Below are 27,160 nucleotides of genomic sequence, written 5' to 3'. Positions count from 1 at the left end.
CATCACGCAGGACATCATCTAGCATTTTTAATTGCAAGTGATTCTAGAAGTCTTTGTTAGAAACCACATAAGGTATTCTAATTAAGTTACAAGGCTCTTGACAACACAGAAGTTGGTAAACAGATTCACGCACACAGAATGCAGACGTGATTCACAACCATAGAGACGTAACAATTCACTCTAATTACTATGTTGGTATCCTACCAAATAACAAACTGTCCCTTAACTCAGAGGGACAGAAGACCACCTAACAAAGGTCAAATGCATGCATGCATTCGTATGTCAAGGAGCCCCACAGTGGTGCACAAAATATAATTGTACTAGAATGACATGCACTTCAGTTTTTCTGCCTACTTAATAAAAGAATAGCCATCACTTTGCAATCAAGAAGCCAGCCTTTACAGTATCTTGGATGAGCGTTTAGACTGCACCCTTTGAATATAATCTAGCACTATCATAGTGAACCGGTAATAAAAAAAACTACCCCCTTTGAGCCCCATATCGGCATAGAACTTCTTCCCCTTCTATAAGCCTCTCCACGGCATCTGAAGGAAGGCCAACCATCTCTAATGTCTTCTCCCAGACTTGGAATGATGTCTCAAGGTTGTGTGCTTCTTCTGAAGGATTTGTTGGGCGGCAATCTTGTGAGAGGTAAGCACAAACAGGCCACTCATCTGCTTTCAACAACTCACAGTACTCTGGAACCTGAGGATCTGTGGCTGCAAAAAGAGCACTCCTTGAACCTGCAACAGAAGTGATTCATGACAGGCTTAGTTTGAATTCTCCTTTTCTTTTTTTCCCTCTCTATCTCTCTCCAAAAGTACCAAATTTCTCTTAAGATTTGTACGCAGTCCATGCAGGTTGTTGGACAGCAATGGCAAAGCAACAAACCTTTGATTGTTACAATGATATATCATGTGCTTGTGGGAACTATAAACAAAATACCATGTTCTGTGATTGCTGCTACCAAATTTATTAGAGTACGATGTGCTGCGATCCACTTTGGAAGAGATCTCAAGCATTTGGTGGCTGGTTTTTGTTAGCAAACTCTTTGGATTCAGACTTGAACCTTCAAGTAGTGATCATATATTGGTTTAGGGATAATTTGGGTGCATTTAAATTTATTATTTCTTTCTTGTCTTGGTGGTACAAGGATTATTCTGGCTAATTGGAAATCCCCTATGTTGCAACAGTGGGATTTCTTTATATGGTTGATGGTGGTGGATGGCTATTTACAACTTAAGTGAGGTGGAAAACCCCTTAAAGGTACAATCTATGGAAGGTTACTATGGAATCTGTGTAGCATATATTGCAAACTACCCTATCAAAAACAAAGCCTTAGTCCCAAAACTATAGGGCCAGCTATGGATCCTCAACAGACTATTTGGGACTGTTCAAATGTATTGCAAACTGACCTATCATGAACGATAATTGAAAAAAGTTATTTCCAGTTATTTTTTTAATTAGCATGTTAATAAGGGCATTTTTGTAATCATGTTATTAACCCTAATAAAAATATATGCTAGATATATGCCCTCAACCTTTTCTTTCTTTTATCTGTCTCTCTATTCTTCTCTTCCTCATTATTCTCACTCAAGCCTAAACCTTCATATCTTGCTACTCAACCATAAAAGATTTATAGAAAAATATGGGATGTCCTGGATAATATCCAGTCTGCACAACAATTAGTTGATAAATGGAGCTACAAAGTTTGTTCCTATAAGGGTGTTCATTGTGAACTCTTCTACTGCACCGGTCTATTTGGAAACAGAGATTACACAAGATGTGATATACAAAACAAGGTAAGCTTGAGTCCCAAACTTTTTGATATTCAATCTCACTATTATTTATTTGCATTCAAATGAATGTGAAAAGAGACTAACAAAATATTAAACCAGCCAAGTGGCTTTTGTTTGTGTATGGTTTAGAAACAATGAAAGGACTGAGTTGCTTAGAACACGTTGATAGGTGAATAAGTACCTTAGCAAGAACACACATTTCCAAATAGCACACAAAGGCTAATGATTCATTAAATTACCAAAACTGATTTACAAAGAGCTTACATTCTCCTACTTATACTAGTTGTTTGGCATTGGCAACCTCTAGATGGTTGAGAAGTGTCTAAATCCTATTGGCTAATGCTTAAGAAATTGTCTAACTAACTAACTAATTAAAGGCTCTAAATGCTAATTTAAAAAAGTGGAACAGGGAGGAGTTTGGTTATTTGGCTTTTAGAAAGAAGAATTTGTTGACTGAATTAATGGGTTTAGATGCTAGAGAGGAGCTGTTGGGTCTATCGAATGAGGATCATAATCATTGTATTCAAATCAAAGGAGACATAGAACAGTTGGCTTCTCTAGAGGAGATTTTCTGGAGACAAAAGTCTCATGCCTTGTATGTGAAGGAGAGAAACAATAATACTCGTTTCTTTCATAGGTTAGCAAACCCCCATAGAAATGCTAACCAAATTAAGAGGATCGAGGTGGACGGTGTTCTTTATGAGGATGAGTCTGATGTGCATTCTTAGTTAGTTCATTTCTATTAGGGTTTGTATGAGGAAACTAAGGTGAGATGCCTTGCTATGGATGGGTTAGTATTTGCATGTATTGAGGAGGATGATAGGTTGTCCTTAAGAGAGGGAGTTCACGAAGGAGGAAGTCATCTAGGTCCTGAGGGAGATGGAGGGTCAAAAAGCCCCTAGTCTTGATGGTTTTACCATGGGTTTTTTTCACATATGTTAAGTGCTGTGGAAAAGGATGTCATGGATTTTTTTGAACACTCATCAACACTCTATGTTTGAACGGTCTATGAATGCTTCTTTTCTCACTTTAATTCTTAAGAAGTGTAATGCCGTTAATATTATATGTTTTCTCCCTATCAGTTTGGTGTATACAAGTGATTGTCCAAAGTGCTGGCTAACAGATTGAGGGCAGTGTTGAATAATCTCATCTCTAAGTCTCAAATTTCCTTTGTTGGCAGAAAGCAAATTTTGGATTCATTGCTCATTGCAAATGAATGCCTGGATAGTAAGTTGAAGAGCCGATTACAGGGTATGGTTTGCAAGCTTGACATTGAAAAAGCATATGACCATGTGAACTGGGATGCCTTGTTTTATCTGTTGGGTCGAATGGGTTTTGGGGTAAAATGGAGGAGGTGGATTAAGGCTTGCGTCACTTCTGTCCATTTTTCAATCCTAGTAAATGGATCCCCCGAAGGTTTTTTTGGAAGCTTTCGTGGTTTGAGACAAGGCAGCCCCTCTTTTGTTTCTTCTGATAATGGAGGTTTTGAGCAAAATTTTGAGGAAGACAGAGGAGTAATCTTATTCAGGTTTTTCATGTGGAAGCAGTGAATTCTATTGGTGTGCGTATTTCCCATTTGTTGTTTGCTAATGACACTATCTTATTTTGTGATGCTTCTAGGGAATAACTGCTTTCCATAAGGTTGGCTTTTGTCTTGTTTTCAAGCTTTTATGGGGTTGAAGGTTAATGTTGGGAAAAGTGAGATTGTCCTTGTTGGTGAGGTGAATAATCTAGATGTCCTGGCTAATATTCTTCATGGAAGAGTGGGTAGTTTGCCTATGAAATATTTGGGGATGATGTTGGCAAATTCGTTTAAGACATCTTCTATTTGGAATCTTATTTTGGAGAAGAAATTATCAGGGTGGAAGCATCTCTCTTTATCTAAGGATGGTAGGCTCGTGTTACTGAAAAGTACTCTCTCAAGTCTCCCAATGTGTTTTTTTTTAATCTCTTTTTACTATCCCTAAAGCTATGGCCGCTAGATTGTAAAGCATTCATAGGAATTTTCTTTAGGGGTCTTCAGAGGGGTGTTTCAAATACCCATTGGTGGCTTGGGAAAAGGTGTGTTTACCCATTGAATTGGGTGGTTTGGGGATAAGAAGTGTGGTGTCTTTTAATCAAGCTTTATTAGGGAAATAGTTGTGGAGGTATGGTCATGAAGTTACCCATCTTTGGCAGAGAGTTATTTCCACAAAATATGGTGAGGGTCAAGGGGGGTGGAGTACTAAAGTATGCAGGAGGGCTCATGGATGTGGTCTTTGGCGAAGTATTCATGAAGGGTGGGAGAGCTTTTCTAAGCATTTGTCTTTTGTAGTGGGTGAAGGTACTCGTATCCATTTCTAGCATGATAGGTGAATTGGTGATAATACCCTTAAATTTCCCTATCCTAAGCTCTACATGTGTTCAGCTGACAAGGGTGCTTGTATTTCTAAAGTTTTGTGGCTTCTGGAGGGGGTATTGTTAGAGTTTGGGATTTAGGGTTTTATAGAGAATTTCAATCCTGGGAGCTAGCAACATCTTATTCTCTCCTTGAGTTTATCCAATCTCGTATTTCCCAGGATGCAAGGAGTGATGCTCTTTGTTGGCGTCTCAAGGGAGATGGTAAGTTTGACACCCGGTCTTTCTACCATGTGATTCAAGATGCCCAGAATTCTCTGTTTCCTTGGAAGGGTGTTTGGAAACCAAAGATTCCTAAGTGAGTAGCTTTCTTTTTGTGGACAACTGCTCATGGTTGGATTCTTACTTTAAATAATCTCACGCTTAGGGGTCACTCTTTGGGAAATCGGTGTTGTATGTGTCGATATGATAGGGAGTCAGTGGAACACCTCCTTCATTGTATTGTTACACATACCTTATGGACTTTTACGCTTCAGGCTTTCGGTATTCATTGGGTCATGCTAGGCTTGGTGGTGGGATTGTTATTTTACTAGCATCAATGGCTTGGGAATCAAACATCGAAGATTTGGAATTTGATTCCAGGTTGTTTGATGTGTTTGATGTGGATTGCTTGGTTGGAACGAAATTGCCGTTCCTTTGAGGACACTAAGAAGACAGTGGAAGAGTTAAAGGTTTTCTACCAGCACAATCTTTTTGAGTGGTCTCGCTGTTGGGGTTTTACTGATTGTTTCTCTCTCTAAGTTAATGTTTTCTCTTAGATTAATTTCCTGATTTCCCTCTTTTTCGTTGTTTGTTTTATCCTTTTCCTATTGTTCATCATCATAAACAACTTGTATTTTTCCTTACTATTTTCATCAATAATATTTATCTGATTATCTATAAAAAAAAGTTATAAAAAAATGTAGCATTAACACAAAAATAGGATACAAAAAAAAAAAAAAAAAAAAAAAAAAAAAAACAATATATTCCAACATGACAAATTAGGATTCACTAGGACATGACAATGAATAATTACATATTATTATTAGATTATGTGACAAACATCAAAATTTTATTGTGTCTAAGACAAAAGTCAGTGACACAAAATAATTGGTAATCCAGGAAAGATGAAGATTTGAAATCAATCTCTCCCTATACTTGCTAGTAGTTAAAATTTTCCTATAGTGCTCCTCACTAATATGATACAAGAGAATTCAGTTGCAAATGAGAAAAGTTTGTAACTCAAAATAATTGGAAATCAAGAAAAAATGATGATTTGAAATCAGTCTCTCCCTATTCTTGCTAGTAGTGAGAATTGTCTAATAGTGCTCCTCACTAAGATTATACAAATGAATTCAGCTGTAAACAGTGGCGGAGCCAAGAATTTAGGTCAGGGGGGGTAAGATTAAAAGACAAGATTGAAAGTCAAAAACTAATCTAAAAAAATTTAAACGTGAATATTAAGAGTATGCAATATACCTGTGACTATATAAACGTGACTCAATGACTTGAATTCTTTAAAAAACTCAACTTGAATGCTTTTAAAAACTCAATAGAAACTCTAATAGCTTGTTTGAATGGAGGGGAGTAGAGTAAAGCGAGGGAGAGTAAGATAAAATACCTTATTTGGATTTTTTTTAAGGAAGGAGGGGGAGAGATTTGGAGGGGTTCTAATTATTTCTAACCCCTCATTTTTAATTCCCCTAAATTAGAGAGATATGAAAGAAGAGTAGAGTATAGAAATATTTGACCAAATGAATTACCAAATTTAAAACTTCTTTTTTTAAAAAGCTAATTATTTTCCTCCCTTTACTTAATTTTAAAAACATTCAAAAACTTTTCTTTTTTTTTTTTTAAATATGGGAGGCATGCTTTTTACTGTACTATATATACACCTTTTTTTTTCAGAGTTCTATTAGTATTAGGCTACTGTGATTCCTATTCCGTATAGGCCTATATCATCAGCAGTAGGTTTTTTTTTTTTTTTTTAATGATTACTAGGTGGGACCCATAGTTCTATATTAGAGTTATAGTAGTCTGAGAGTTCTAGTTAAGGCTGCTGAATTCTGAACCATGTAGCAGTAGGTTGTTCCCAATAAATAGAAAAGTTTTTTGGTTTTTGTGTAGAGGGGCAAATAATACATTTCAATGCAATATACTGCCATTATTAGTAAAAATTTTGGAAGTTCAGGGGGGGCAGGTGCCCCCCCTCGCCCCCCCCTCCCTCCGCCCCTGGCTGTAAATCAACTGAACTGGATTCTATGAAATGAATTAATTTAAAGTTTATCATGATTTAGCGGTTAGACAATAGACCACTATTACATTATGCAGTGGCAAGTGTGCTGTAGCTGCTAGTGTTATCATTATAAGGGGACACTGGTTGATGATACCTAGGACATTTGGTGGACGTTCTGGCAGGGTGTAGAGAGGTCTGGTTGTTGTGAGATCGATTTGGGGTGCAGTTCTGCCTTTTATTCTGTTCCAATCTTCATGCTCTATGCAGAATCCACTATGATTCTTTCTTGGATTGTACTGCTGTTTTAAACTTTTGACCATAGAGCATAAACTGATTCAGACATTGAAGATTGATTTGTTACTACTTCGCAAATTTTTCTATTCAAGATTTATTTTATGGGGCCACGGGTGAAGTTCAATTGAAGTGAAAGCTGTATGGTTTTAAAGATCTATTTATGTGTCCTAAGGTTAAAAAAATTTTGATTTTGATTTTTATTTAACAAATTAGGGTCAATTTTGTTGTCAGGGGCAAAACTATAATTTTTGTAATCCCCAATTATTATGAGTATTTTGGTAGTTTGATTGAGTCTAGAATTTCTAGAAGATCACAAGTATCATAGGCTGTATTTTCTTTGAGTCCAAGTTAATTTTTTTATTAGGTTTGGAGTTTATTAGTCAAACTAATCAAACCGTACTTTTTTCTTCTTTTCTTTTTTTTTACAAGTAATGCAATTCTTATTTATATCAAAAAATAGGGTCACCCAAGTATACAAGGAGTATACAACTGGGGACCAAACAATCTTTCAAGCAAATTATATGAACCCTCTCCAATCAAAAACAGAACATAAAGGCTGGCTATGAAAGGCTGACATCCAATCCAACAATATTCTAAAGAAAAAATATTTGAGCTCAGGCATAGTTCTCTATGTGTCCTCAAAACTTTGATTGTTCATCTCTCCATATAAATCACATCAAACAATGTGGTCCACAAATGACCATTCAAATGATGACGAAAAAGGCCTGGCCAAAAAACTAACAACTCAACAACAGTCTTGGGCATCACCCAACAAACTCCAAATAAACACCAATCTAAAAGCCAAACATTCTTTTTTCATAAATTGTCAAGATTTTTCCCAAAGATGCAGTCCAAATAAAGAAAGCAACTGTTGAAGAAATCTTTGTGCTCTTCCAAGGGAATGATAACAATTGCTGCACATAGAACCTTGTAGTAACCGCTAACTGTATATCCCTTGTTCTTATCTTGTTTACATAACAGTTTATCCTCCCCCTACCTTTTACTGATGCAACATAAATCATTTGTGAATTGCATGAGATCTACCACACTTGCCTCCTCATAGGAAATCCTGAAAAACTTAGGAAAGCATATAGCTAGAGAATTATCCCCGCACCATCAATTCAGCCAAAACGTCACTCTAGAACCATCCCCTATCTCAAACTAGAGATAGCTTGACAAAGTAGGCCAACCCCATCTAATATACTTCCACAAACTCACCCCATAAGAACCAAACACTGAATTAATGCACCAATGCCCCCACCCACCCCCCTACCCGCACCCCAATTGCAACCATACTTCACTTCAATCACTCATCTCCATAGTGCAACCATCTCAAGCCCAAACCTCCTCAGCCACTTCCCTAATAATTCTTCATTAAAGCGCCTCAAACTCCTAATAGCCAGACCACCAGAGGAAAGAGGATCACAAACCTTAGCTTACTCCATCAGTTGAAACTTGGGCACATCCCCCAACCCATCCCATAAGAAATTTCACTGAAGTTGTTCAATCCAATTAGCCACATCAATAGGAAAAGGGAATAAAGAGAGAAAATGTTAGGTACTTGGTGGTTCCTAAGGGGGATGGATGGGAATTGTATGTGAATTGACTTAATTTGAGATAGTCACCCTCCATAGAGAAATATTAAGAGAGAGAGGAAATGCACTAAGCAAGAAATTGGTTTATTCTTCAATATTCAATGTTGAATTACAATCATGTATTTATAGGAGAATAGCTCTAATTTCAATGGCCCACATAGCCCAAGATAATTGGCTAGTTAATTCAACATGTGCACTATGAATTAAGTCATGTTAAATGAGCTACATGTGCTCAAATCCTAATTAACTCATCATAATCTCAACTAACTAGCGAAAGGGATTACAAAAATTATTTCAAGACTCATATCTATACCCATATGTGAGGTTCCTAACATTTCCCTCCCATCAAAACACCTTGCCCATAATATGTTGTCATTGGCATCTTCATGAGGGGAGGCCGTCCACTAAACCAATATTCCAATGACATTTTGACCACTCTAAATTTTGACCATGAGGTGTGGTGGAGAGTCAAGAGCAAAGAATTCATAGACCTCGAGAAGTCACCAAAAAGGATCTCCACCTCTGAATTTTGGCAACTCCATGGAATTTTGATGCGATGCAATGGATTCAGTCATCTCAAAACCGATGGTTTTGTTACCACTTGTTAGGAATCCGATGGTTCATATAGGGGATGGGCAGTAAGTGTATGGAAATGGATAGGAGTTGTATGTGAATTGACTTAATTTGAGACAGTTACTCTCCATAGAGAAATATTAAGAGAGAAAGGAAATGCACTAAGCAAAGAATTGATTTATTCTCCAATATCTAAATTGAATTACAATTATGTATTCATAGGAGACTTGCTCTAATCTCATTACCCCACATGGCTCAAGATAACTGGCTATTTAAATCAACATGTACTCTATGAATTAATTCATGTGTTAAATGAGCTACATGTGCTCAAATCCTAGCTAATTCATCCTAATCTCAACTAACTAACTAATGGATTACAACAATTATTTCAAGACTCATATCTATACCCAAATGTGGGGTTCGTAATAGAAAATAGGTAGGCAAGTTGGAGGATTCTTTTTTTGTTCAATAAAATTTAATTACTTATCAAAATATATATATATATATATATATAGTGAGTCTGGTGAGTCTACCCCCCTTAGACAAGTAGATACATTTCTACCAATCTCTTTTCCACCTTCTCCATAATTGGATTCCATATCGACTTCTCCTTGAATTTTGCACCTAAAGGAAGGCCTAAATATCTCATTGGAAGTGAACCCAGCTTACAGCCTAAAACGTCCACCAATAGCTCAATACTATAAACCTGTCCCACATGTACCAATTCGGACTTGCCCAGATTTATTTTAAATCTAGACACCGCCTCAAACCAGAGAAGCACCAAACAAATAATCAAAAGCTGAGCAAGATCAGTGTCACAGAAAATCAGAGTATCGTCAACAAATAGTAGATGAAACACCATCAATGAATCCCCCTCCAAATTACTCACCCTAAAACCTGACATATACTCTTCATCTACAAAAAAGAGTCTAGGAAAGAAAGAGCTTTGTATAGATTTGTGCTCAATGTACTCAAAAGGAGATGGCGTTGATTGATAAATAATTGAGTGTTTTGAGCATTGAGGAATGTTGGCCTTTCTATGTTTTCCCCATTTCTCGTCTCTTCTTTTTCTGTGTCCTTATGGTAATTTTTAAACAGCCGCTAACATCTTTTCCCTTCTTCCTTACAACCCTAAATCAAGCCCTTCTGCTTTCCTATCAAAGCCCTAAATCCACCACAACCACAAATAAAGAAATTCTCCAATTTGTCCTATGTCATAAACCCTATTTGTATTTGTTATTATCAGTTTCAATAAAAATTCTTATGACTCACAAAAAATTCATGATAAAGTTGTAAAAGTGGCAATAATTAAACTTCACTTTTTACATAGAATTGTTCCCCACTTCTTGCTAGAAAATAAAGAAATTCTTTTCATCCAACACATCAAAAAAAATTTACGCCATGTCTAAGGTTGCCACCTAGGCCCTAGGTGTCTTTAAAGACTTGGTATCCATTTGGCATCAGCTTATTTGGCTTTTTGATAGTTGATTTTTGTTGAAAGTGAGCTAAAGTATACTATTTTGAAAAATTGTACATAAAATTAAAAAAAAGGCTAAAAGCTATCAAAAAAACTCATGGCAAATGGATAATTGGACTTGATACTAACATATATCCAAGTTGCAAAAAAAGCAATTACATCCCCTTCAAAAACTTCTATGCTTCTTATAAATTATCAAGGACAACCTCATACGTTCATTTGTAGATGAGTTAAATAGAGCCCCTAGGGTATGACGAGGAGAAGAAACATAAAGGGAAGATGACATGCAGAATGAGTTCACATAAATTATGTCATTACCCCCAAGTCTGACTAAATTATTTACAAGGAAGACATTGTAAGATATTAATGTCTCAATAATATTAAAATGAAAGTGCTTAAGGATGTCTCAATTAACCCATACAACTGAGAAGGTAAAACAGATGTACTAGCATTTGGAGCACTTACCTTCTTGAGCATTAAACATAAAATAGGGTACCAGATGATAAGCAGCTTGAACAATTTTGGGAAGATCCCTTGCCTGTTATTAAATAGTGAAAAGCATAAGAAAAATGAATGGATGTAACTCAGCAAAATTTTGAGATTAGCCACCCAAGTAAATCATAATTATAAATTTACTCATCACCACCACCATAACATTGAAAACTTTCAATTTAAAACATAGTCGTTTGTGATTTGGGAGACGCAAGAAGATTATTATTTAGTAATATTTATGTTTGCAAGTCAATTGTATTTTTATGTTTTAGGTCCTAGTAGTTTATCAGGTTATTAGTATTTTAATTTAGAAGCAAAGTTATTTTTGTAATAAGGCAATTAGGGTTTCTTAATCAATTAGAACTAGGGTTTAGCAATCCTTTATAAGCAACCTATTGTACTCCTTGCGGAGTTAGTTGATATTTTGATGAATGAAAAAATGATTATTTGGTCTCTTTTGGTTTGGTGCTGACTCCAGGTCCACCTTAGGTGTTGACTCCTAGTGGTTTCCCCACTTGATGCTGAATCCAAGTAAGGCTTAGGTGCTAACTCCTAGGTCATATCCATTTATTTTATTGTTGTTCCAATTTTGTTCTGGTTGTTCTGCGTCATATTTGGTATCAGAGAAAACACCGATCTGTTTGAAGCATTGTCGCAGTCAATCCAGAACCAGAAAAATATCACACACACACACACAAAAACCCAAAAAAAAAAAAAAAAAAAAACCCTCCATTCACCGTATTTTTTTCTGCCACCAGAAGGTTAACCAACAAACCCCATGGCCAGACCTGGTCAGGTTCATTCAAGAAGTTTCTTCGCACGCCACCACCCATTGGAAAGCCAATGCTGCCATCCCTCGTCTGTCAGATCACACCACAGTGAGCCCCACCACCATCCTCTTCTTGATATTGCGCCACCATGACCCTCATAGCCCAACACCACACCTCCGCAATCCCTCCATAAACTAGCGATTCCATCTCAAAGGTAACAATAACTAGCCCTTTATTTAGTTTAAAAAACCCAGCACCTTATTTTCTGTTCAAACTCTTCCCTATCATTTTTAATTTGCAACCCCACAAGGTTTTCCCACTAAGAACAACTTGACCCAGCCCTTCTGAAATAAAGAAATCAAATTGAACTGCATAAGAGAATCTGCCTATTCAAAACAAAAGCATTTTGTGAAGCTGAAATGATATCTCCCATGACCATGCGAAGTGAAGTAACCCCCCCCCCCCAAAAAAAAAACAAAAAACAAGACTAATAGGGCGAAATAGACGGTGCTACAACCAAGAGAGAAAAAAATGGAAAAAATGGATTTTTGCTTGAGAGGCAATGCAAGGAGAGAGACAACAAGGTTTGGGTTTTGTCGACAACGTTTTTTGTAAAGCACATAAATCAAGAAGAATTTCTGAATTTTTGTTTGATGTTGCAAAGTGAAGAAAGAACATGAGCCATAAAGAACGGCTAAGAGAGAGAGTTGTGCATGAAGGAAAAAATGGAGAGGAGAGTGCAAAGTATTGCCACATGTGAGATAAATAATTAGTGCGTGTGAGAGCAAAAAAAATAAGGAGATTTTCTTTAGCCACGAGACACACGAGGATTCGTTATTGTTCGGTGTGGATCTCAAGTTATGCTTAAACTTGAGAGAATTATTGTAATTGATTTGATAATAGAAAAATCATTTGGAGTTTATCCCGTTGTTTTTCCCTTCAACAAGAAAGAGTTTTCCACATAAATATTTGTGTGCTTGTGTGTGATTAATATTTTGGTTTAGTAATTTTTATGATAATATTTTTTGGGACCTAACATTATGTTGGTAACACTAATGATGGGTTTTGAAGGACTTGCGGAGGGAACTTCCTTTCGAGTATGTATGATTGATAAGTTTATTTAGATTTTAGTCTGCTCGCCTAAGATCACCAAAAAAAAAAAAAAAAACACTTGATATTACTTAATTAGAAGACAAAGATGTACTATATCAGTACATCAGAGTTCAGCCTGTGCTTTCTATAGATGTTTACGGAGGGGCGATGATATCAAAAAGAAAACTACTCTTTTTTCCAACGATTTTTAGGCCCTCTCCATAATTTTATAGTAAAATATCACACAATAACCCCTTGTATCACACGATACCTCTGTGCCCAAAATGATACATGGGCACAAACAATACATTTCTTTTCAGCTCCAATATGATACATATTGCGTGTAACATCTTGTGTAGCATGTAATACTAATGACTATAAATTTGTTGCATTTGAGGTAACTCTCTATATTATAAGAATAATTAAGCAATGTTGGTAAGATTAATTATGGGTTTTTAAGGCCTTGTCAAGGGAACTTACTTAAGAGTAAGTATGATTGATAAGTTCATTTAGATTTTGAACTACTCACCTAGGAGCTCAAAAAAATCCCTAATATTTTTTTTAGACACGATAGAATTTCAACTTATGGCATTCACTTCATAATAATTGTTCTTATCATCATGCTAAGAGCATAAGACACCAATCAATTTTTTGTGTAAACAAGGTTCAAATCTCAAATCTCTTATTCAACAAAAAAAAAAAATTACCAATTTACTAACTATAACCCACATAAAAAATAAATAAATAAAACCCTAATATTACTTAGAAGACAAAGGTGTATTAAATTAGGGTTAGCCTATACTTTCTATAGATGTTTACCCAAGGTATTTAAGTCTTGTCCGTCACTTTATAGAAAACTGTTTTATTTTTATATCCCTTTTCACCTCTCTCTCTCTCTCTCTCACACATTGGGACTCTAAAAAAAAATCCTTCATATTACTTAGAAGACAAAGTTGTATATAATTGGAGTTCAGCATGTACTTCATATAGATGTTTAAAGATGGGCATGCAATATCCAAAAGAAAACTACTCTTTTTGCAAAAGTTTTTTCAGCCTTGTCCACCATTATAGAGAAGTGTTTTTTTTTTTCACCTCTCTCTCTCTCTCTCTCTCTCTCTCTCTCTCTCCTCTAATTATGTTCAAGAAAACGAGAAAGTATATACAAATACGTACATTTCCTTTTCATTTCAAGATAAGAGATTCAAATACAAGAGACTTACAACATTTGTTTGAACAATTCCAGGAGATGCACATAATACACAAATGCCAGATTCAGCAGGTAGCCGCTTATGGAGGACACTGCTAAACATAACCTGCAATCCAAAAGCAACCATTTAAACATAACCTCCCTATTCTTTTTGGGGAGGGTGGAGAGAGAACAAGGTGTAGTTCAGATAAATTTCATTGCCGATAAACAAGACAAATTGACCATACCCCCAAAAGCTGGTCAGCGGCAATATAGGTTAAGATTAGGTTTTCTAGTGTCATTGATGCAAGAGAACATCTAGAATTATTTTGGAATTTATTATTTTAGATTTTCTTAATCTCATGTTTTGGTCACCTGCTGTATACTTCCTCTATACTTGGGTGACTCCATTTTATGACTTTGAATAAAATAAAATAAAATAAGATTTTCCATATCTCATAAGGGGATTATCTTTATCTTTTGGAATAGAATTTGAGTTTAATTAGGATTAGTTTTCATGGATTTTATCTTTATCTCTTTATTTCCTAGAAGCTCTATAAAAGCTCTAGATGGTTTATTTTATATTCAAACTATTATGATTAATAAATTTTATTCATGACCCGGTGGTCTCACTAAATTAAACAAAACAACCCAACCCATAAAACCCATACTTCTTGACCTGGGGTCCCAACCTAACCCACCCATACCTCCAATCATTCGCAAACCCACCCATAATTAGCATACTGAACCTTTCTCAACTCTCTCACCCTAATTCTCAATCCACACTATCACAACCACCATCCAAACATCCTACCCTTGTCGATTCTCTCTCTGTCAAGGTGGTATCGATGTCAGCCCAAACCGATGGTCTTCAACAAGCTAACCAAGAAGCATGTGACATTGATGTCACGGTGGATAAGAGCTAGGACGAGGCAGATCAGGTCACTCAATCTCTCTCTTGCTTGTCTACGTCCGAGAGTTCCAATCGTGTCCTTCAAATGTGTCCTCTTGTTGAACCTTTGTCATTGGTATCTCACACCGTCCCTGACTAGGTGATGGAGGAGGTAGTGGTTTCCAAATAATTAAGGAAGACTCAATCTTGTGGTCGGTTGTGTGGGTACTGCAAATTTTGCCACTGTTGGATCAGTAGAGAATTGTCCCAACTTTGAGGTTGCTCCAAACACTAATGGGCCTTCTGTTGGGCAGGCCGAGTCCGATGCTTCTCCAAAGATGGTTTCTCTGATTCTATCGGTCTTCGAGCTCCCCAATATGAATCGCCACCATGAGTTTCTGGGAGAAAATTGTTTCTCTTCTCTCTATGCTGGGTTCTGTTTCTAATGAGGATGTCATGCTATTGTTGGACTAGATCAACCCCGCGGGGTTAGGTAAGGATGAGGATGATTGTAATGCGGATTTTGTACCTCTGGCTAAGTGGGTTTCGTATGGGGGTATGGAAGTAGCATCAATGGAGGGTGACCTGGATGATTTTTGTGTGGAAGATGTTCTAGAACCATCAATGTGGGTGAAAAGGATGGTGAAGGGTTTTGGTAAATTTGTGGGCTTTCCTATTGATTCATGTGAGAAGCAGTGTATTGCTTTCTTTCAAAAGCTTGAGGAAGTGTGGGAAAAATAAGCTACTGCAGGTAGTAGTCTTCGTCACACTAGCTCTTCAACTAAAAAAGGTATGAGGGAATTGAAAATTTTAGTTTCTATTGTTAATTATGATGGGCAATCTGGGTCTCAAACTAGAGGGAACCTAAATTCCGGTGGGTGGGCTCAATTTTTTGTCCATGAATTTGAAACTCCTATCTTGGAATGTAAGAGGATTAAACAATCCTCACAAGAGGAATACTATGAAGAATTTACTCAAGGAGTGGAAATGTGACATTGTGTGTTTTCAAGAAAAAAAAATGGACTGCACTAATTCTTTTGTTGTGAAAAGTCTTTGGGGTATCCCTTTTGTTGATTGGGAAGCTTTGGATGCAATTCACACGATAGGGGGAATTCTTTTGTTGTGGGATAAAACGGTGTATGAAAAAATTGATTTTGTGGTTGGATGCTTTTCTGTTTCTGTCCCATTGAAGGGTGTGGTAGACAGGTTTGTTTGGCTTTGTACGAGGTGTATTGTCCGACTGCTGTTGGCCTCAGGGATGCACTGTGGACAGAACTTGATTGTGTGAGAGCAAGGTCGAACTCAGCTTGGTGTGTTTTTGGTGATTTCAATATAATCAGATATCCAGCAGATCGTCTTGGTTGTACTTCTTTTAGTCCAGCCATGTTCAAGTTCTTGGATTTTATTGAGAGAAACTCTTTGGTTGATCTACCTTTGGTAGGTGGTGAGTATACATGGTTTCGTGACTCCGATAACTCTTCTATGTCTAGAATTGATAGAGTTTTGGTGTCCATTGATTAGGAGGATCATTTCTTGGATGTGACTCAAAGGCCTCTTCCTCGGGTTATTTCTGGCCATTGCCCTCTTCTTGTTGAGGCAGGTGGTATGTCAAGGGGGAAGAGTTCTTTCAAATTTGAGAATATGTGGCTCAAAGGCTCCTAGTCCAAATAGCTTTACTATGGCCTTCTTCGAAAAATGTTGGTGTGTGCTTGAAAAGGTGATTTTGGCTTTCTTTGCAAACTTCCATAAAGAATGTATCTTTGAGAAATCTCTCAATGCCACCTTTTGCGTTTAATACCCAAGAAGATTAATGCAGTTAATATTAGAGACGTTCACCCTATTAGCCTTGTAGGTAGTTTGTACAAGCTGCTATCAAAAGGTTTTGGCTCATAGACTACATTGTGTTTTGGATAAACTTATTTCCAACTCCCAGAATTACTTTGTTAGGGGAAGACAGATTCTTGACTTTGTTCTCATTGCAAATGAATGCTTGGACAGTAGATTGGAGAGTGGTATTCCAAGTGTGATTGTTAAATTGGATATTGAGAAGGCTTATGATCGTGTGAATTGGAGTGCCTTGTTTTACCATATGGAGAGGATGGGTGTTGGGGAGAAGTGGGTGAGATGGATAAAGGCATGCATTTCTATCATTCATTTTTCAATACTTATTAATAGGTCTCCAGCTGGTTTCTTTGTAGCTCTCATGGTCTCTGTCAAGGGGATCCCTTATTTCCGCTCTTTTTCTTGTTGGTGATAGAGGTGTTGAGTAGGTTGTTGAAGAAGACAGAAGAGGGAGGTTTTCTCAATGGACTCCAAGCAAGTCCCAATGCGCCTGGAGGTTTGCATATCTCTCATCTTTTGTTTGCCGATGATACTATCCTTTTTTGTGACACATCCAAGGAACAATTATTATATATTCATATGGTTCTGATTTTCTTGGAAGCTATCACAGAATTGAAAGTAAATGTTGGTAACAGTGAGATTGTGCCAGTTAATGAGGTTAGGAATTTAAATGCCTTGGCTCGTATTTTATGTTGTAAGGTTGGGTGTTTGCCCATGTCTTATTTGGGTATGCCCTTGGGGGCTCATTATAAGGATTCTTCAATTTGGAACCCTATTATTGAAGGGATGGAGAAAAAGCTTTCAGGTTAGAAGCAGTTATACTTGTCAAAAGAGGGAAGACTTACTTTATTGAAGAGTAATTTATCAAGCCTTCCCACTTAGTATTTATCTTTGTTTACTATTTCACAACATGTGGCAAACAGATTAGAGAGGATTCAAAGGAATCCTTTGGGGGAGATCTACTGATGTCTTTAAATTTTCGCTTGTTGCTTGGGAAAAGGTTGTGTGGCCAGTGAAGGCAAGTGGTTTGGGGATTTGGAAGATTGGGTTGTTTAACCAAGCTTTGCTTAGGAAATAGCTCTGGTGTTTTGGGAAGGAGGTCACACGTTTATGGTGGCAGGTTATAGCCTCCAAATATGGGGAGGCCAGTGGTGGATGGTGTACTAGAGTTGTTAGAGGGACGCATGGATGTGGTATGCGGAAGAACATTAGGAAGGGGGTTAAGAGTTTCTTTAGTCATGTGTTGTATGCGGCGGGTGAGGGTATTCGTATTCGATTCTGGCATGACCCTTGGAGTAGCCCTACTTCTTTGAAAGATTTATATCCAGAAATATTTGCTTGTGCTGTAGATAAAGAAGCTAGGATTTCTGATATGGTTGATACTGCACCTGATGGGGGTGGTAGAAGCTGGAACTTACAAGACAGCAATATTTTATGATTTCTTTTCGCATATCTCATCCCAATTACCTGGGGGGGGGAGGGGGGGGTGATGATACCATGATATGGCAATTGAATCGTAGTGGTGTTTATGCTGTGCACTCTTTCTATTATTCATTGCTGGAAGCTCCGTCACTATTTTCCCCTTGGAAGAGCATCTAGTGTGTTAAGGTACCTAAAAGGGTGGCTTTTTTCTTATGGACAGCTGCTAGGGGTGGGATTCTCAAATAGACAACCTTGTTAAGAAGAATTTGCCTCTAGTTAATTGGTGTTGCCTATGTTGATGTGAAGAGGAAACTGTGGATCATTTATTACTCCATTGTAAGTTTGCCCATACCTTGTGGAATGAAGTCTTTCTTGTGTTTGGGGTTCAGTGGGTGATGCCGAAGACTGTTGTTTCTCTTCTTGCACTTCTTGCATGGTGGAATTGGTTCATTCTTCAAATGTTTGGAATATGGTACCGGTGTGTCTTATGTGGTTAACCTGGAAGGAACACAATGCCCGAACATTTGAGGAAATTGAGAGACTTGCAAATCGGTTTAAGTCTTTGCTACTTAGGACTTTCCTTGAGTGGTCTCGTATTTGGGGTTTCACACATTGTATTTCTTTGTTTGATTTCCTTAATTCTGTTAGCTTTTATTTTTTATTTTTTTGTATTCGTTTCTGTGCAGTGAGTTCACTATCGTAAACTCATTGTACATTTCTTATCAATAAAGATGTTATTACCTATCAAAAAAAAAAAGAGGGGGAGACAACCTACAATCTACAATATCAAAAGCAAGGTATGATTAACTTTTTCAAGAAGCCTAATAACTGTCTCATATCATTAAGGAACACATATTACAAGAGATTCTGGAAGCAGCACTTTAAAGGTTCTTGATTGTCAGGACAAGTGCCTTAGCCTTCAGGTAGATAAGGGTTAAGGATTAAAAGGAATGTCAAGTTACTTTCAAGCGGAATAAGTCTTAGGCGTAAAAGGTCTTCAGGCTTACTAGTCAATTTAGGAGTCCTACTGCTAGCAGTAAAAGGAAGAGAAATTCTCTGTATAACTCAATGTACTCAAATTCAGACTTGATTAACTTTTTTCTGACAGGTGATTAATCAAGTCTGAATTCTTTGAGTACTTGAGTTATACAGAGACTCTCTCTCTCTCTCTCTCTCTCCTTGCTGGCACACCATTCATAATACTGTCCACACAAACCTTGAACGGCCACTAATTTCTCTGTTTTCTTCTCCAGTTCAACCCTAAACCATACTCCTGTTACATTAATTAAGACCCAAAAACCTCATATACTTTCCCTTCCAATCACTACCAAATGACAGATCAAAACACCACTAAAACCCTAATTCTGCAATGACCTAAAAAACCCAGCAACCTGTTTTCTTCAAGAATAGATCTTTTAAACTTCAAACTTGAAATCGGATCAATCAGTAAACATTCTACAAGCCCTAAAGCCTTTCAATATATTACAAAAGCTAAATTTGTAGCTTTTCTTATCCAGAAGTTTAACAACAAACCACACATAGAAGGATTCTCTAAATCTGTCATACATCACAGACACACCTCAAAGCATGTTTCACAAGTTACTTAAATTTATGGTCACTAATCTTTTCATATTAATTCATTAAAAGTACAAAAGGGGCACAACCCATGTATATAAGAAAAATTATGGTCACCATACATTCAAATATTATTTATCCAGGGGGAAGGAACCAAAAAAAAAAAAGTGCCGAATGGCACAAAAGCAACAAATACTTCTTTTTTTTATTTTCATAAATTCAATAGCAATTAATACTTAAGTTCACCTGAAATCATAAATTACATAAGGGATCTAAATTAAAGCAACCACACAAAAGAAGAAGAAGAAGAAGAAGAAGAATAAAACAAGACTAATAATTTTATTCATTTATGCATGAAGGGTAAAAATAACCGCAATCAAGCGCAAGGAATTTTCTGGGCCATCAAAAGGTTAAAAATTTAAATATTGGTTTCAAAGTGTACCTGTGCTAGCTTGCTGCTTGAGTATCCCACTAGGCTTGTAAATTTCCTTTTCCCAGAAACAACATTCATATCTTCTGTGTCAACAAAGCCAACATAATGCATCTACAGAGAAAAAAAAAGGACAGGCCACTCTCAGACTTAAAGTGATAACTTGACAGTAAAATGATGGAAAGGATTCACATTTCATATAATATATTAACTACTTTAGTATTCGAATACTCCTAAAGAATCATTAAGCAGCCTATAATTGGAACCTAAAGCAGCATGTAAGTTAATTTGGATATCTACAAAATAGACATCCAATCCGATAGAGTTTTAAAGAAGAAAAGTTTTAAATCAGCTATAGTCCTTTCAGAATCTTCAAAACACCGATTGTTTCTGTCCCGCCAAATGCACCATATCAAACAATGAGGGACAGCCATCCAAATAACACCATTACGATGATGACCAAAATTTCCTTGCCAACAAGCAAGGAGCTCAACTATAGTCTTTGGCATCACCCAGTGGATACCAAACAAGGTGAACACCATAGACCACAACTCGTAAACAATAGGACAATGTAGTAAAAGATGGTCTACCAATTCTCCATTACTTTTGCACATATAACACCAATCTAAAATCAACACCTTCTTCTTACATAAATTATCAATAGTCAAGATGGTTCCTAAAGCTGCAATCCAAACAAAAAATGCAACTCTGGAAGGAACTTTTTGCTTCCAAATGCTTCTCCAAGGGAAGGATTGAGTATATACACCCAACAAAGCTTGATAGTAACTGCTTACCTCAAAGCCCTTGCTCTTAGCAGGTGTCCAACACATCTTATCCTCACCAATACCTCTCAATGAGACTCCATATATAACATTCCAAAAAACAGACAAAGAATCTGATTCCCTATCATGAATTTCTTGCAGGAATTCTAAGTCCCAAAAAAGAACCCCTTTAGAAAACTACATGAGATCAACCATATAAGCCTCCTTATCATTACTGATTCTGAATAAATCTAGAAAACACGTACTCAAAGGATTATCCCCACACCAAACATCATGCCAAAATTTCACTCTGGTCCCATCTCCAATTTGAAATTGAATGTAGTGAGAAAAAGTAGACCAACCACTACTAATAGTTTTCCATAAACTCACCCCATAGGAGCCTGGAACAAGATTAGAGCACCAATCTCCCTCCTCAACTGCATATTTAGCCCTTATAACCCTTCTCCATAGCGCTTCTCTCTCTTACCCAAATCTCCACAACCATTTTCCCAATAGTGCTTCATTAAAGTATCTCAAATTTCAAATTGCTAGACCCCCAGACTGGATAGGAGAGCATACCTTGGACCAATTCACCAAGTGACGTTTAGAATCATCTCCCAGACCACCCTAAAGAAAATTTCGTTGAAGTTGTTCTATACGATATGCTATATCTGCCGGAATTGGGAAAGGGGAAAGGAGATAAGTAGGTAAATTGGATAAAGTACTTTTTATGAGAGTAAGTCTCCCCCCTTTGGATAGATACAATCTTTTCTATCCTGCTAACCTCCTTTCCACCTTCTCAATGATGGGATTCCAAACTGCTCTATTCCAATCCAAGTTTGCTATTGGTTATTAATGGGCAACCATTGCAAGGCAGCAACTTTTATTACCCAACAAGTTGACACTCAATGCATTATGCATTTAAAAAAAATAAAGCAATTTGGACTCCTGCATTGCCCTATCTTAGAGAATTCTTGTAGGTGATTCCCAATGTAAGTTCATATATCTGCTTGTTTTGTTGCATCCATATCTTTATCGGTTATATATAATTTAATAAATATTAAAAAATTGTGTAGGGGAGGACCCAGGATCATTACTTTTGGGAGCCTTAAAAGAAACAGAAAAAGATGAGAGAGAGAGAGAGTTTGATTAATAGTGAGTTTAGAATTAGGAGAATCTGTGGATGGGTTTAGAATTTTTGAAGACAAAAGGGTTATGAGATTGTGATCGGAATTAAAAGGTGCTTCAATGAGTTATTTGATGCCTATTTGATAGAAGAAAGTTTGTGGGAATTTAGAGGGTTGTAAGGAAAAAAGAAAAAAGAGAATTTTATGTTGTTCAGGGGATGTATGAACAGTACCTATGAAGCGTACCACAAGAAAGAGAAGACAAGAAAAGAAAACACCAAAACCAACAAGCATCAATGCTCAAAATACTCAACAATCTTATATTTATCAAAACCAATTCTATTGATTACATTAAGCACAAAAAATATAAATAAAAACTCTTGTACTAGTAGTATTAGGGCTCCTAGTTTAAGTAGTAAACTAAAGCCTAATAAAAGACTAACTTGGACTTAAAGAAAATAAAACCTAAGATACTTAGAATCTCCAAGAAAATTCTAGACTCAATTAAACTACCAAATACCCTTATTTTGTAGAAATCTTAAAAAATTACATATTTGCCCCTGACTACAAAAATAACCATCACTAATAAAATAAAAACTCAATTACAAAACCATTTTAACCCTACAATGGACTTCATGCAAATTTTACTTCAATGGACTTCATAGGTGGACCCCATTAAATCATTATTCAATAGGCAAATTTGAAAAGTGAGAACACATCAACATTTTATGGCTTCATCGCTATTGCCAAAAGGAAGATTGTTGATAAAGATTGTGTCTATTGTATGTATCAGTCATTCAACAAGGTACGAAGGGTCCTCTTACATTTATTCAATTAATGGTAATGCAACATGCATTTGTATTTATATGAACAATGACTGTGGAACTTACAACAGAATTCACATTAATAATTCGACTTGGAGAGCCTCTGATAAGAGATGGCAAAAGCAATACTGAAAGCAAAGCTGGAGCCAGATGATTTACTTGCATGTGTTCTTCATACCCATCTTTCGAAAATTTTTGAGGCTCTGGATACAAAATAGACAATGAGCATCATGTATTGAATGAAACAAAAATGACAAACATATTCAACTTCAATAGCTAATATTAAAATGTTTTTACTGGACCACTCAATGCTAAAGCACCCAATGAAATGCCAGATGGCAGAAAACTTATACAGATACAACAATTTCTTCTTGCCAGAGCAACATATCAAAGCAGGAAATGAGTAACAACATAAGATCCCAATCATGCGCATTGAGGGAAATGGCAAGACAACTTCACGTAATGAGAAACAAAGCCAGAATTTCTCAAATGGTTGGGAAACTACAACAAGGTGGAAAAGAAATTTTAGGAATCTGCAGAGCTTTAGACCTGCTGTCCAAGGAATTGCCTTTTTATTATTTCATTCAAAGATTGTTATTTCCAGAGGGAGGGGCAAAAAAGAGGTAGTGACCTAACTCATCTAAGATTATTTTTTAGGCTTGATTCATCATAAGTTTTTTTTAAAGTCAAAATATGAAAACAACACCTGGTACACAGGAAGTGCACTAGCAGTGCATCAAAATTAAAGAAAAGTACAGCATCATAAGCTACTGGGGGCAGTTTATTTTTTCTAATAATCCAATACAACAAGTGGAGGTGGGGGGATTTGAACTTTGGTTAAAGGACACCAGATAGTGCCATTGAGCTACAAGGCTCTTAGCAAGTTAATGAGAGTTTACCCAACTTTAAAAATCTTCTAAAGATGTATCATGTTTGGACTTATTAGTGTAGTTGAGGGCACTAGACAAGCTATTGAGCTACCTTCAAGTTTTTCATTTTTATCAACTTTAAAAAGGAGTGAAATATAAAACAAAATAGATCCAGAGGTCCAACAAGACTCCACATAAGACATAGAAGTATGGCATTACATATGAAACCTTAGAAATTCAACATAAAATACAACCAACTTTACAAGTTTTTGTGCCCAATAAAGGTTTCCCTTCAAAAACCAATCTAAAACAAGCACCACATGCAATAGAATATACGAGATTTCACTCAGCTAAGTTTCATAACAACCAAGACACCTTCCCTAACCTTTTTTTTTTCTTGGATAATTAACAAAATTGCACTACCAATAAAGATATGAATTATGAAAATTGTGAGATGGGGATATGATTAATTTTACATGATCAAAAACATATATATTCTCCAAAGATTATGAAGACATTCATCAGGTGTCATTTAAAAGAGGAGCTGGTCAATCACAATCCCAAAAATAGAAAGATTAACAAATTCCTTAAAGCAGGCCAATTTGGTAAGGAGAGGAAAAGATGCAGAGTTGTCCATGTGTTGGTTTGCAAACTTGTATAGAGTGCAAGAGAGGAGAAACACCCTATCCACCAGAAACCAAGAAGTTTATAGATGATTTTTAGGAACTGATTAGTAACCAGTTGTTCACACTGCAGCATCTTGAACAGTACCAAAAATAGTAGCATGAAAAATAACCAGTAATCCTTTGTTTTTTTACACCTTTGTTAGTCTGGCATCAATAGGCTCTTATCACCAAGAAGGTCTGGTGCCACGATATTAACTGGCCTGTATAGTACAGTCCACATTATGAACTGCCCTGTAGTACAGCCAGAAGGGATCACAACAATGCAACTTAAATTGGTTTCCTTACTGTTCTATATTTAGGGTAGATTTAGGACAGGGGAATAGGAATTCAGAGCCCAATCAAATCTTGGACAAATTTTGAGTCAATGGATCAGGTTCTTTAAGTCAGAGGAAAGATAGGATTCATTATGAGTAAATCCACTTGGTAGAGGAATACCAAAAATAACATAAATAGAAGTAGTTAAAAAATGACATGTCAATTAAGGAAGTACAAGAGAGTACAACTTTGAATAGAATAGAATGACAGAAAAGACGTGGTAAACCCGACTAGTGTATTTACTTTTGGGACTAAGGTTTGGTTTTTGTTATTGGATCATGTTCCTCAACCATCACCACTGCCTAGAGTTTTAAAAAATGCTGCACCATCACTAAAAACTGAATTTAACATTTTTATAGCAGGTGCCTCTCTATGTTGCACACAATCTATAGATAATACTCAATCTCTTTGAATGACCGGCACTCTCTAGAAGGTTTCCCACCCTATAGAGAAGTTAGATATCCTGTTGCAATGACCAGCACTTGGTTACTTCAAGCTTACCTCTCAAACTCAAGTCGAGTTTAGGTTACCAATGTTCAGTGAGCTCAGCTTGAATTAACCATGTTTGAACTTTGGGCATTTTCATCCAAAGTGTGTCAACAAGAAACTTGAGTACCCAATTCATGGATCACAGTCACAACTCTCTCTCTCTCTCTCTCACACACACACACATGTAATTACCGAGGAATAAATCAACATCTTTGTCAAACTATGAAATCAAAGCCCCAAAAATACTGAATTACGAATAATTCAGTATTTTTATTGCCTAGAAATTATGTTAATGGTCTAGAATTACCAAACCGGCAAAAATAAACACTGTCATCTTACTAGGATTCAAAGTAATTTAGTCAAAGTAATCATAGATTACATGTGTTCCAAAATAACTACTAAAATAGTGCTGTAAAAAGAGGAGGATTAACATTTAAAAGAAGAAGGTACCTCCGATGGAAAATATTCCGGCATTGTTAATAAGAACATGTAAAGGTCCTAAACGTGCATTCCATGCTTGGGCGAATCTGGCGACGGAATCCAATGAGAGAAGATCGAGTTCCATAACCTTCAAAAATAAAATAAATAAAAAGCATAAGAGGATGCAAATTTATGAGAGAGAGAGAGGATTGAATTGAGCAGGACCTCAATATTGAGAGGGAGAGCCAATCCGCCTCCGGAAAGGGACCATTGGTTTTGCCAATCGAGGATCAATTGGTGAGCGGCCTTAGTGTTCCTGACAGCCATGATGACGTGTGCCCCTGCCTCCGCCAATTGCCTAGCGGTTTCACGGCCAATGCCGCTGGTGGAGCCGGTGACTATGCAGGTGAGATCGTTGAGCCCGGGAGGCAAAGGCATGGGGTTGTGCAAGTGGCTTGCCGAGATCCTCTGGAACAGCATTTCGTATATCAAATACATCCAACCTCTCAACCATTCTATCCATCCCAAACCCTCTTTCTTTTTCTGCTTCCGCTTCGTTGCCATCGAAACTAGAAACTATAACTCTCTCTCTCTCTCTGTAGGCTCAGCTCACTGCTGCGTTGACCATTTACCGATCATTTTTAGTTTATGGCTACTATTCTAAAACCACATTATTAATGCTTTGATTGGAATCGGATGCGGTGGGAATGACTAGAGAGTGGTCAGACTCAAACCATCTCCATAGTATCTCCAAATTTATATATATGTACCAGTATATGGCCGTGTGATACGGCTTAATAAAAAATATTTTGATAATATAATTAAATTTAATAATAAATAAAATCAAAAAAAGAATTAATTTAAAATTTAAGATTAAAAAATAAATTGTACTTGTACATTTAAAATAAATTTAATTTTTATTTCTTATTTTGATATTTAAATAATTTGTTTTAGTGTTGATTTCATTCAAATGGTTATAAGTTATATCAACCCTAAACCAGCACATGTATCCATATGTAACATTCTAAATTAATAATAAATAAAAATATAATACTCTAACTTAATGTAACATTACAACTTACTAATAAATAAATATAACACCCTAACTTAAAGTAATATTTGTAATTGTATTGTGTTTTAGCCTTTAAGAACACATATATTATTTTTTTTTATTATAAAAAAAACACAGATACTAATATTACACATGAAAAAATAATGAATTCAATAATTGAAGCGGTTGAAAACAAAACTAAGCCAAAACTTCAATTCATTAATGAAAAAATATCCAAATTTTTGAGCTTAAAAAAAAAAAAAAAAAAAAAAAAAAAACGGAGTTAAGTAAAGATAGACTTACATAGAAATTTGGACGGATAGATTCTCTTGTATCCAATTTCATGTTTGACAGCAAATTTTGCTTTTAATTAAAGAATATAGATTACATGGAACAAAGCACCAAACAAAAGCCATAACAAATTAAATCCATTATAAAATATTGATGTCAACAACAAATAATCATGTAATAAGAAATTAAAAAATACAAATATATTGCTTGTTATATTGACTTCTAATAAAAACACTAAAATGTTGTGTGATCAAACATAGAATTTCAGCCTATCTA

At 36.3% G+C, this 27,160-nt stretch overlaps 1 protein-coding gene across 1 annotated transcript; it reads right to left on the bottom strand.

The window, feature by feature from the left end:
- Window positions 1-52: 52 nt before the first annotated feature.
- Window positions 53-26,290, bottom strand: LOC115963483 (dehydrogenase/reductase SDR family member FEY-like). Its single transcript, XM_031082483.1, has 7 exons — window positions 25,768-26,290; window positions 25,573-25,690; window positions 22,830-22,966; window positions 20,064-20,165; window positions 13,925-14,017; window positions 10,816-10,888; window positions 53-743 (listed from the first exon to the last, which is right to left on the bottom strand). Exons 1-7 carry the CDS (start codon window positions 26,104-26,106, stop codon window positions 481-483), a joined length of 1,125 nt encoding a protein of 374 aa, XP_030938343.1. The 5' UTR covers window positions 26,107-26,290; the 3' UTR covers window positions 53-480.
- Between the last annotated feature and the right edge of the window lie 870 nt (window positions 26,291-27,160).

Source organism: Quercus lobata, chromosome 10, assembly GCF_001633185.2.
Source record: "Quercus lobata isolate SW786 chromosome 10, ValleyOak3.0 Primary Assembly, whole genome shotgun sequence".
NCBI classification, from domain to species: Eukaryota; Viridiplantae; Streptophyta; class Magnoliopsida; order Fagales; family Fagaceae; genus Quercus; species Quercus lobata.
The sequence above is the reverse complement of the archived record's forward strand: the minus strand, read 5'-3'. Positions and strand labels throughout refer to the sequence as shown.

Excerpts from the sequence above, each read along its gene's own strand:
- LOC115963483 (XM_031082483.1), bottom strand. The coding sequence starts at position 26,106 with ATGGCAACGAAGCGGAAGCAGAAAAAGAAAGAGGGTTTGGGATGGATA. Across the intron at positions 25,691-25,767 it reads CTCTCCCTCTCAATATTGAG|GTTATGGAACTCGATCTTCT; the intron begins GTCCTGCTCAAT and ends TTATTTTTGAAG. Across the intron at positions 22,967-25,572 it reads CGGAATATTTTCCATCGGAG|AGCCTCAAAAATTTTCGAAA; the intron begins GTACCTTCTTCT and ends TTTTGTATCCAG.